General features: G+C 40.8%; 1 protein-coding gene across 1 annotated transcript in view; it reads left to right on the top strand.

Moving 5' to 3' along the window:
* LRRC8C (leucine rich repeat containing 8 VRAC subunit C) overlaps nt 1–12,248 on the top strand; it is an 80,580-nt gene that overhangs the window by 35,612 nt on the left and 32,720 nt on the right. The window contains exon 2 of the mRNA XM_019414098.2: nt 9,426–9,567. Within this exon, the coding sequence (XP_019269643.1) occupies nt 9,430–9,567 (138 nt within the window). The 5' untranslated portion in view covers nt 9,426–9,429. The remainder of the gene's footprint in view (nt 1–9,425; nt 9,568–12,248) is intronic.

The raw sequence follows: 12,248 nt of genomic DNA, 5'->3' as shown, positions 1-12,248 counted from the left end.
TTTCCTTTTGTTAGAAAGAAAGTTGCCTTCCAGGTAGACCTACCACTGATCCTACATGCATTTTGTCTGGACTCTCTGACCTGCACCGTATGTTCATGGTGCTTCTGCTGCTTAGAACTATTTTGTGCTTTCTTGGCTCAGGGAGTAAAACTGGACTGGAAATAAATTTCTTTTTGTCCATTGAAGGAAGAAGATAGTGTTCAAAACAGTTATTATGGATTTGCTCAGTTGAATCCTAGACTTAGTTTTTGGATGTCAGGACTGATAAGATGAACTGAAATCTTTTCTCAATCACATATAAATGATATCAAGAGTTGGAGGGGAAACACGCAGTCTTCTCAAGGGTTTAGAATCCTGTGAGGGAAGGGGTGGAGGCTGACATGTACAGTGTGCCTCCTGCAAGACTGTTTCTGGTTTAAGGGAGAGAGAAATGACATGAAACAGAGGTGACCAAGAATGCCAGTGGGATGCAGGGAGCTGGAGCCATGTTTCTTGGAGAGACTTTTAGTAAATTCTGAATGACAGAGATGAGTAAGGCCTTGATATCCTTTATGATCGCTTTTTGAGACTGTTAGATCACAAGTTAGTCTCATTTTAGAAAATGTTTCTGAATCCAAATTTACTTGAAATGCACATAATAAACCTTAAATTATTATTAGTGTCATATAGATGAAGCTGAAGCTCTTGGACAGAAAATCCCAAAGAAAGCAAAGCCTTCTTTTGAGATCTCACTAAGATTTAGGAGGGCACTATTCCAAACCATTATATCATAAACAAGACTATTATGTTTGGATCTGTTTTCTGTCTCTTGTTTCTTAATAGAGCAATGTTCTGATAAGGGAGTCACAAAAGTTGGCCATTGGATACAAGCTAAACCTAAGAAATCATTATCGATCGACACATCCTCTTTAGCACCAGTGACAGAACGTTGTGCATTAAAATTTCAATGATCCTTAACTTTGAAATTATAAATTATTCCTGACTCTTTTCTTCTTCTCACTCTCTTCATAGTGCATGTTCTTTGAATAATCACTATTTATAATGTGAATAGTTAATGGTAATAGTCATTTATTGCAATGTCAAACTTTATAACAGGATAATAATAGAAGAAAGAATTTGGTCTTTACTACAAAATGCTTGAATGGGTGTGTGTATCTTTGAGTATGCTGGTATATGGGGACCTGGTTTGATTTACCAAATAGGAATTGAAGGTCCACTCTAAGGCATTGTGTTGTTTTCTAGAAGACACAGAGATAAACAAGATATACACTCCAGCTTCAGTGAAACAGAAATAACCTCTTTAAATGCACCACTGGCACAGGGAACACTAATCAGTCACATTTACAAAGCAGATCAATTACAATTCATGCTTTTATAGGAATTTCTTTAATACGCATTCTCCCATGAGAGTCCATGTGGGTGAAGACAGGTACCTTGTCCTCTGTTTTGTTCACTTGCATTCCCCTAGCATAGGACCTGACATATTTTACACTTTCATTATTCTACAGCAAGTGCATAAGTAAATGAAGGTAATCTGTGCTTGTGAGAGAAAAAAAATCTGCTGTTGATCATCATATATACTAAATTTTTAGTGGATTCAAAAGCTTCTGGCTACAGTATAGGTAACTGTGGAAACTATCATGTGAAGCAAAGTCCTTGAGATGTATGGCCTGAAGTACAATGATTAAAGGGATTTTTCTTTAATATGTGAAAGGTATAATGAGGAAGAGAAGATATGATATCTTCTCTTTAAGAATGAGAATTGCTAGGTAGGAGTAATTTTTGCTTCCCACCACCACTACCACCCTTAGAAAAAAGGGCAAGCTCAATTTGAATATTTTTGAAATAATGTGATTGGGCCATTAATTTAATGTATGACATTGTGGAAATATGCAAGGAGTTAATAATACGGAAGTATCCACTGGGTTCCAAGTTTCACTTGCCTCTTTCGATTCCTTCTGACTGCAAAGTTCTTGCTTTATGGGGCTGTAAGGGCAGTAGAGTTCAAGAATCATTTAAATGTATTAATAATAGGTTTTTAGAAATTTCCTGCTATCAAATAGGGATATGAAAAGAGAAGTTGAATACAGAGAACTTCTACTTAAACTGTTTGTTTCCTAGTATATTTTAATTGTTTTGCATTTGAGTCATCATGATGTAGTTTTAACTAGGAGCTATATGGGGTAAGGTTTGGTTAGAAGTCATGGCTCACCCTTGGCCATGTTCCTTGGGCATGAGTCACCTAATCTGTCAACTCAAGTTTTTCACTCTTAAAATGAGAGTTATGGATGAGATGACCTCTGAAGTGCCATTCAGGTTCTAAAATTTTATAACTCATTTCTTACTTCCTTTTAATTAGATATATTTCTATAGAACCATGTAATTATGATCTTGGTTGTGGACTTTTCTAGAGATATTTTGTCATGTGTGCCACAACTACAGAATAAAATACAATCTAGAGTCACGTTCTCCCAAGAGAGAAGGGTATCATTTTTAGGAATTGGAAAATTTGGCATTTTCTCGTTTTTTATTTCCATCTTTGCACTGCTAGAAGAAAAGCAGTTTGTTTTATTTTGATGATTGTTGTTTTGAGCATATCTTGAGGACTTTATTTTGATTTATGGAACCTTTGGGTACAGCTGAGAAGAATCCCTAAATAAATCAAAGTATTTCTGTGCTCTTCCTCACTTGCACTCCTTTTCCACAGTAGCCTCAGGACACCAGCTGATGTCCTGGCCTTGCACCATGGGATCTTTCTCCCATAGCATTATCCAGAGACACCCTTTGCCTTTACAGTGATTATTTCTAAAGCTAAAGGCAATTGTATTTCCCTTTCTTCATTAAAATTACCATGTATCCACTATTTACTCAGCAAATACTGAGTGCCTACTATATGTCAAGCATTATTTTCTAAATAGTTGAGATACGTCAATGTATAGAGTAGAACTGAAAAGAAAGTACCTGCCCTCATGAAACATATTCTGGTAGGAGACAGACCATAAAGGAGCACAATATGTTTTGGTAGATTGGATGTAGGATATAAGAGACAAAGAAGAATCAAGGATGACTCCAAGGTTTTTGGCCTAAGCAACTGGAAAGATGGAGTTGCCATATTTCCTAGAGATAGGAAAGTTACAAGAAAAATAGGGCTGTGTGGGGTTGGGGGAAATAGGAATAAGGGAAGGGACCTGGAGCTGGTTTGGGACATACCGCATTTAATGTGTCTGGTGAATATCCAGATGGAGATGTCAAGTAGACAGTTGGGTCCATGAGTCTGGATTCAGGTTTGAATTTGTGTTTAGTTTGGATGCTGTTTAAAGCAGTGTGACTAGGGGCACCTTGTGTGGCTCCATCAGTTAAGTGTCCAACTTTGGCTCAGGTCATGATCTCACAGTTCGTGGGTTCGAGCCCCACATTGGGCTCTGTGCTGACAGCTCAGAGCCTGGAGCCTGCTTCGGATTCTGTGTCTCCTGCTCTCTCTCTGCCCCTTCCCCACTCATGTTCTGTCTCTCTCTCTCAAAAATAAAGTAAACATTTAAAAAATTTAAAAAAACTAAAGCACTGTGACTAGATGTGATCGCCAGAGGATGAATGACTTTGGGAAAAGAAGAGGTCCAAAGACTAAGCCCTGAGCACTCCAAAGTCAGAGGTCAAGGAGAAGAGGAAGAAACAGCAAAAGGGTTAAAGAAGGAACAGCCAGGGAAGGAGGAGGAAAACCTAACAGCTATGGCGTCTTGAAAGTCAAGTAAAGGATGGTCAGATTATGCCCATGCTGCTTATATGCTCGTAGAGCAAATAGGTGAGGCCTGAGCATTGGCCATTAGATAGGTTTAGCAACATAGATGAAGCATATATGTGGATTTCTTCTCTGTAGAATCCATATTGCATGTGCTCAGAAGTTATTGAACTTTTATTTTTTTTAACTTTTTTTTTAACATTTATTCATTTTTGAGAGACAGAGACAGAGCATGAGTGGGGAAGGGAAAGAGAGAGGAAACACAGAATCTGAAGCAGGCTCCAGGCTCTGAGCTGTCAGCACAGAGCCCGATGCAGGGCTTGAACTCATGAACTATGAGATCATGACCTGAGCTGAAGTCAGACACTCAACCGACTGAGCCACCCAGGCGCCCCAGGAATTATTGAACTTTTAAATTCATTTTTGTAATGGTTCACTCCCACATTACTGTAATTTGGAATTGGCTCTTGTTCCCTTGAATGATGTCTGTCTAAAGGTAATGCCATTTTCCAACTGCCAAAAAACTGTGGAACAAAGCAAATGTTGGCTGTATCCAACTGATAGGCATTGGAGAGCAGTGTTAGCAATCAGGTTTGAATCAAATAGAGTAGGTTTCATATTCTTAGAGCCAAGGGTTAATAGAGCAGAATTTGTTCTGTGTAATTAATTCTGGAGAAAATAATAAAACTCTCCTGAGAGGGAGGAGGACAGATTGTTCAGGAAGAGCCAAATAAATGAAAGAAAGAAACTCTGGGTTTGCAACTAACTTTACCAATATTCTTTACCAGAGGATTATATCATATGATGTTCTGAGAAGTAAATTTTATAAAGCCATTAAAATGACTTTCGGAAATAAATATTTCTAATAAAGGAAATGCACGTGGATTTCTGCAAAAGGGCACAGAGGCAGCTCTATAACATAATGTAGAATTTATATAATTTTAATTAGGACTCCAGAATCTCATGATTGAAATGCAATGCCATATTTCCAAAGGCATTTTTTAATTAGGTAAACTAAGCTCTTACATAATAAGTTGGAAATCAAAGTTGGACAAAATTCCAAAATAGAAAAAAGTTAAATAGAAATAAAATTATGCTGATTGATCTCTAGGGGAAAAGACTATATTTAAACCCAAGCAGTTGATTCAGTGGTGACTCCCTGAGCTTGAAACAGTAACTCTTGAAATGGTAACAAATCCATTGGAAGCTACAATAGTAATGAAAGAGAAATCCAGGGTAGCCACTGATAATGCAGGTCTTCAGAGCTGCTGAAATTTTTGAAAGAAGAATACAAAATAAATTTTTGTTTTCAATCAGCAAGCACAAGGTCCATCTGCTCTCTCTTTAGTTTTTGGAGTTGTTTAATCAACTTCTTTATCCCCACCCTTTTGTTGCGTCAAAAATAATTACAAGGATGAGCCCTGTGATATGTTAAAATAATAAAGTCTCTGTGTGTGTAGGGTGGATCTGTGTATGTACATTCATGTGGAGTATGTGTGTACACGCATATATGGCCTGGCCATAAACATGGACACATACATACACTTACCCAAAAGCGGTGAAGTGTGTTAAGAGCTCTAACAAAAGGGCTGTGTCATCTTGGCCGTCAGCTTCTCTAAAAACCCATCTTAGTTAGGTTGTGCCAGTATGGGGAGGCAGTACATACTATTTAAGTTTCTTAGATTCCTTAGTTTGTCTTTATTTTCCACATTAAAAAGACTAATGCCTGTGAAGGCAATGTAGCCAAGGACTCAGAGAACATGGCCTTTTCTGAGTGCCTATGCTTTGCTTTCTCAACAAGAGCTGTCGATGAAAGAACAGTGAGCCTCTACCTCAGTGCTTCTCAAAGTGTGGTTGATGGAACCCTGGTGGCCTAAACCGGGAGTCCACAAGGTCAAAACTATTTTGTCATGCTCAGATTTATTTTTATTTTTTTATTTTTTATTTTTGCCTTTTTCGCTTATGGTGCCAAAGCAGTGGTGGGTAATGCACCTTAGCACGAACCAAGATAGAGGTATCAGACTGTGCTGTGGTGATTACATTCTTCATTAGCATACACTTACAACTTAAATGCCAGTTTTATTTAGTCTCCTCATTGATGCATTAAAATTATTTAAATAACTCATAAGCCTTAGCTACACACTGTATTAATGTGCTGTATGATGAAGGAGAAGAATACATAAAGCATTTCTGGTACATTCCACAGTACAGCAGTTGTCTCAAGGAAAAGTCCTCATTTGAGTTGAAAGTTGAGTTAGCTCCTTTATCGTATTATGTCACTTTTACTTGAATAAAACAACTGATTACTCAGACTTTAGCCTGTGGAAGATATTTTCTTGAAATGAATGAAGTGAGCCTAATGCTTTAAGGAAAACATCTGATACCATTTGCTACCACAAACTTCAAACTTTCAGGTGGTGATTAGAATTTTGGAAAAAATCCCATTCCTTAAAACTTTTCTCATGAAAGCAGTAATGATATTAATGAATGTGATTTTTTTTTACATAATTTGTCAACATTTGGAAGATCTGCATAACTCAGCAATCCAATATTTTCCAGATAACCAAATACCAACATATCATGAAGTTTGAAAAGTTTGTTGATATAGTTTTCAGATTCCATATTGCAACTAACTAGGTCAGTTTGATATCAAAAGTTAATATCCACAATTATATGAAAAGGCTGTTAAGATACTCTATTTTCCAACTGCCTATCTATTGGATTCATAAATTTCGATCAAAATAACATTGCAACAGACAGAATGTAGAAGCAGATGCGATAATCTAGCTATCTTCCATTAAGCCAAATGTTAAAGAGATTTACAAAAGTGGAAAGCCATGCTTCTCTCTCTCTCTCTATCTCTCTTTCTTTTTTTTTTTCTTTTTTTTTTTTTGTTACTGTTTTGGAGACTAGTTATAATCAACATGTAATGGGTTTATTTTTAACTTAGTATATATATTTAAACTTTCTTGGTTTAAATTTCTAATACAGTAAATATTAAGTGGTGTGATCCACATAAAAAAATGCTCCCTGGGGCGCCTGGGTGGCTCAGTCGGTTGAGCGTCCGACTTCGGCTCAGGTCATGATCTCACGGTTCGTGGGTTCGAGCCCCGTGTCGGGCTCTGTGCTGATAGCTCAGAGCCCGGAGCCTGTTTCAGATTCTGTGTCTCCCTCTCTCTATGCCCCTCCCCAACTCATGTTCTGTCTCCCTCTGTCTCAAAAATAAATAAGCATTAAAAAAATAAAAAATAAATTTAAAAAAATGCTCTTTGAGGTCCTTCTACATTTTAGAGGGTGAAAGTGACCTGAGATCAAAACATTTGAAAGCCACTGCTTTACATTGGTGCATTTTATTCCTGAGATTGGTCCTCACTTCAAAGAATAAGCCCAGTTCCTTCAAAGGTGTACAGGAACTCACCATGAAGGAAACAACCACCAAATCTGTCAAAGAATGTGGACTAGCACACAGGTATACTGCCCTCGTTAGCACTGTCACTGCAGCTGGCTGGGGTCACCTCCAATCTCATTTGGGTGAGCAGAGCTCCATGAACAAGCATCTGAATTCAGTCATTCACTTACTCAACAGCAGTTGTTCAGGCCCAGCTCCTGTTTGCCAGGTGCTGTGGTCAGTGATGGGAATGCAAAATGGAATGAGACAATGTGGCTCAGCCGGTTGAGCGTCTGACTTGATTTTGGCTCAGGTCATGATCTTGTGTGTTTGTGAGATCAAGCCCCACATAGGGCTCTGTGCTAACATCGCAGAGCCTGCTTTGGAAGCAGAACTCGGAAGTTAAGATGAGTTAGAGCCTCTGTGACTGTCACTGGCCCAACCGTGAGTAGGAAGCACTTGGGGCAGTGAGGTTGTAATGACTCACTGGGAAGCAAAGCGGTCATGAAGTGTTAGGAAATATGAACTAGTCTGAAATGTCAAGGACACTAGGAATCTGCAAAGTTCTTAATTTAGCTTGTATGGCTTGCCTGCAACGTATGTTTTGAGAACACACGTGCATAGCATATAGGTTCTTCCTTCAAGAAGCTTGCAGCCTAGTGGTAGTAACAGAATGAAGTTAGGGAAGTCGTGTTTTGATAAAATGAGAAAATCGTGTCAAATGCTGCACGGATGTCAAGTAGGCAGGTCACAGATGAGAGTGGCAGCAGGCAGTTGAAATTTTCAACACTGTGTTAAGGAATAAGCCTAGAAGCAAGACAGATTGCCGCTTTAGGAAGTCAGCTAAAGCAACAAGACAGAATGGATAATTAAAATCGTTTCCAAAGATAACCACCTGTGAACTCAAAGAGGAGGCTTGGCTTGGCTTTGGGCTGTTTATTGTACAGCCCTCAATTCAGTATGAGGGAAGGGAAGATCCACAAAATAAACAAGGCTTGGGAGAATAAGCAGCAAAACGCAGCCTTGCTCTTGCTCTGTAATTAGGACTGAGTAATAAGGACAGGTGCAGAGAGCTAGATTCTTGGATCCAAAGGTGGCAAAAGGGAGAGAAATTTTCTTTTTGTCCCACACTGGCTGCCCTTATTGCCATAAGAACAGAACATTCCTTCTCACATAGCAGGCTGATGAACTTCAAGTCCCGGACCATAGGAAAGGCAGTGGGACTGAGCCATGAGAAAGGACAACACAGTCTAAGAAGGATGTGTCTCTTTCTCCTTTTTCCTGGAGCCTCAGTTGCATCCTACTCATTTATCTTCTGTCGTTGAGATAGAGATAGGCGTTTCCAAGGACAACTCATTTCTCAGAGCAGAAAATCAGGATAAATGTGAGGTTCATGGTGAAATATGCAGAATACAGAAAATAGAGAAAAAGAAATCAAGTCAAAAGCACAGGCACAGGATGCCTGGGTGGCTCAGTTGGTTGAACGTCTGACTCTTGATTTCGGCTCAGGTCATGATCTTGTGGGTTCGTGAGATCAAGCCCCACATGGGGCTCTGTGCTAACATCGCAGAGCCTGCTTGGGATTCTCTCTCTCCCTCTCTCTGTCCCTCCCTACTCGTGCTCTCTCTCTCTCAGAAATAAATAAACAGTAAAAAAAAAAAAAAAGAAAGAAAAGAAAGGAATGTTTTACAAAGCACGGGGACAAAAAATGGGAAGCAAGAAAGAGTGAAGTCCTTTGCAAACCATCCCCTCCCCCTACCACAACCACAACCACAGCCAATGAGGTCCTTCCATCTTACAAGACCAGGGCCAGGTGGCAAAGCAGTCTACCTTCCCAGGGGGCAAGTAAATGCTTTACAAATAGAGACTAGTAAATAATTAACACAAACCAATGCTGAGATTACATTTAAAATAGTTTAAAGCAGCAACCCAGGATGCGAAGATAAATAACAGAAGCGTTTCAAAGGCTGGGCTCTGTTCTTTCTGGCATCTTCATGTTTTGTTTAGGGGAAGGGAGGGTCCAGGAAATAATGGTCTGCTCTGGCCATGGTCTTTCTGGTCATGCGGAGCCAAAGGCAACCCACTTATGGGATAATAGTCAAGTATTTGCCATTTCCGTGTGGGGCTTATTTCCTCTACCAGTGGCATTATTCAATGGCTTCATAAAACACCAAGGTGCCTTGACAACTCCTGGACTAATTCAGGTCACTGCTTCTCATGGGTTGAAGCAGCACGTCAAATGCTGTTAATGTGGTGTGTTGTACGTGAAGAGAAATTAATTCACAGCCTTTCCTTTCTCAGAAACATGATTCCGGTGACAGAATTCCGGCAGTTCTCTGAGCAGCAGCCTGCCTTCCGTGTGCTGAAACCATGGTGGGATGTGTTTACCGACTACCTTTCGGTAGCTATGCTGATGATCGGTGTGTTCGGATGTACTCTGCAGGTAGGTGCCTAGACTCACATCAAAATGGGAGCCAGAGCAAGACACTAAGCTGTTGAAACCTTTAAAAAGAGCTGGTGGTATGATTTTCAGCCATGTAAATACTAGTTGTCCTGCTCTACTTGTGTATGGTGTTTGTAGTCATGGAAGGGAGCCCAAAACATATTCACTGCACTTTCATATATGTATATATATTTGTATAAAACTAAATAAACTGGCCTTCAAGTGTTCTACTATGATAGGGGCATCCATAAAGCACTAAGAGAGTGCAGAGGAGGGGCCCGTGGCTTGGGAATGAGAGAAAAGGTGATGGTTGTATTAAAACTTGGAGAACCAACTGTATTAAGGGAGACGGAGCCAGGGGTAGAAAAAGATGCCAGGAAGGAGACAGAAAGCTTGAAGTCATGGGTGTGAGGAAGAACATGACACCTTTGGGAAACTGTCAGTAGGGCTGGCACTCACTGGGTGTCATCAGCGTGAGAGTTGAAGCCATGCCTGTGAATGGAGTCACCAGGGAGAATGTGGAGAGAGAGATGACGTCAGGAATACCAAAGTGTGAGCAAAGGAAAAAGGGGTGCCTTTGAGGGAGACTGAGAAGGGGCAGCCGTATGGAGAGGTGGAACCCAGGAGGGAGTGGCAAGACACGTGTGGTCAACGATGGCAGGCATACAACTCACTCACGGACTAAGGAGAAACAAGTAGCACCCGGCTCGTTCGAAATCATAGTTCGAGTGGTTGGAAAAGTGAATGGAAATTAAAGACTGGCGTCAGTCGATCAGCTGAGAGGAAGAAAAACTTGGAAGAAAGGGAAATATCTAGAAGTGGTGCAGAGTGGAAACAAAGGCCTTTTAAAATTTGATTTTAATAATGGTTAACACATAATGCTTCCTAAGTGACAGGTACTCTTCTGAATACTTGACACATATTTTAACTCATTTCATCCTCATGGCAACAGTGAGATATCGGTACTATTATTATCCCCACTTACAGAGAGACAACAAAGGCACTGAGAGATTAGGGAAACCTCCAAGGTGAGTGGCAAAACCTTTACTGAGACCCAGGCAGTTTGGCCTGCGTGTTAATCTCTAACACCATGCCCCTTTGTATTTGTAGGCTGAAAACATTTGGCCTCTCTCTACCCCCCAAAAAAGGATACCAGTGAAAATTCAGAATTTGAAAGACAGAAAAGACATACATTCATTTATAAATAAAACAAGTAGTTGTTGAAGAACCTACTGTGTTCCAGGCACTGTCCTAGGTGCTAAGAATTATCAGTGCAGGAGAAAAAAGACAAATACCCCAGCCATATAGACTTTAAATTCTATGGGAAAACAAAATAAGCAAAACCAGCTCATAAATTATATATATTAGAAGGTAATAAGGACAATGAAAAAGAAAATACAGCATACGTGGACGGTGTCAGCAGGTGATATTAGGAGTTGCAATTCTCACGTAGGAAGCCTTCACTGAGAAGGTGACTTCTGATGAAGGAAGTGTGGGAGCAGACCGTGCAGATGTCCAGGGAGGAGCCTCCCCGGCAGAGGGAACAGCAAAAGCAAAAGACACATGGACAGAGTGTTCACAGACTCCTTGCCCTTCTCCAGGAGAACTTGACATTTGACTTCTTCAGCTTTCTAGCTCTGTTTCCCTGGAGACCTGATAAAAGTAGAATGTTAGCTGTGTTACTAGGCAACGTTGCTTGTGATATAAATGACTACTGTTTGGTCAACTGCATCTGGACTGAAAGAATGATAAATGCCTGGTAGGAAGCCACACCACCGGACTTCTGTGATTGTGGTGACACCTATAATAGGGCATGTCCCTTGACACACAGAAAGTGTATCTATTGAGTTACACCAGAGATTAGTCTCTTTGGAGCATAATAAGCCTTTTAAGCCAGGGTAAATGCAGACCCCCATGTCCAGTGGATCTCTTTTCCTTGTGCCTGAGATGATCTGGAGAGGAGGGGCCTGGGGAGAGACGAGGTCCTGGGCAGGGTGTGGATCCCACACAGACAGTTAAGAGGGTTCCTCCAAAGGTAGAAAGCCTGATGCCACATTGCTGGCAAGCTGTGATTTTAATCCTGGATCTTTCTAAGTGATTCTGGTGCCAGATGAGTGTTAGGATAATCTTAAAGTCCGAATGTTGAGATACACCTGGAAGGACCCCTGGTGATGTTATAAGCCTGAAGCAGGGATGTCCCTGGCATGCTGAAGAAAGCCAGGCCAGTGGGCTAGAGCAGAGTGAGCTAGGCACAGAGTAGAAGAATAAGGCCTGAGAGGCAATAGTTGCAGATCACACAGGGCTTTGTAGGTCCCTGGAAAGGTTTGGGCCTTGCTCTGAGTGAGATGGAACATGTTTTGAGGTTCAGGCAGAGGAGTGTCATTATCTAACTTGTATTTCAACAAGACCACTCTAGTTGTTAAGAATACAGTAGAGGGGGCAAGGATAGAAGCAGGGAGGTTTAGAAGGCTAATTTCAGAAGGCTAGTGCAGGGGCACCTGGGTGGCTCAGTCGGTTGAACCTCCAACTCTTGATTTCGGCTCTGGTCATGAGCCAAGGGTCGTTGGATTGAGCCCCATGTCAGGCTCTGCACTGTGTGTGGAACCTGCTTAGGATTCTGTCTCTCGGGCACGTGGTGGCTCAGTCGGTTGAGCCTTGGACTGCAGCTCAGGTCGTGATCT

This window comes from Panthera pardus, unplaced genomic scaffold (assembly GCF_024362965.1).
Source record: "Panthera pardus isolate Hobbes unplaced genomic scaffold, ASM2436296v1 HiC_scaffold_11, whole genome shotgun sequence".
NCBI lineage: Eukaryota > Metazoa > Chordata > Mammalia > Carnivora > Felidae > Panthera > Panthera pardus.
The sequence above is the reverse complement of the archived record's forward strand: the minus strand, read 5'-3'. Positions and strand labels throughout refer to the sequence as shown.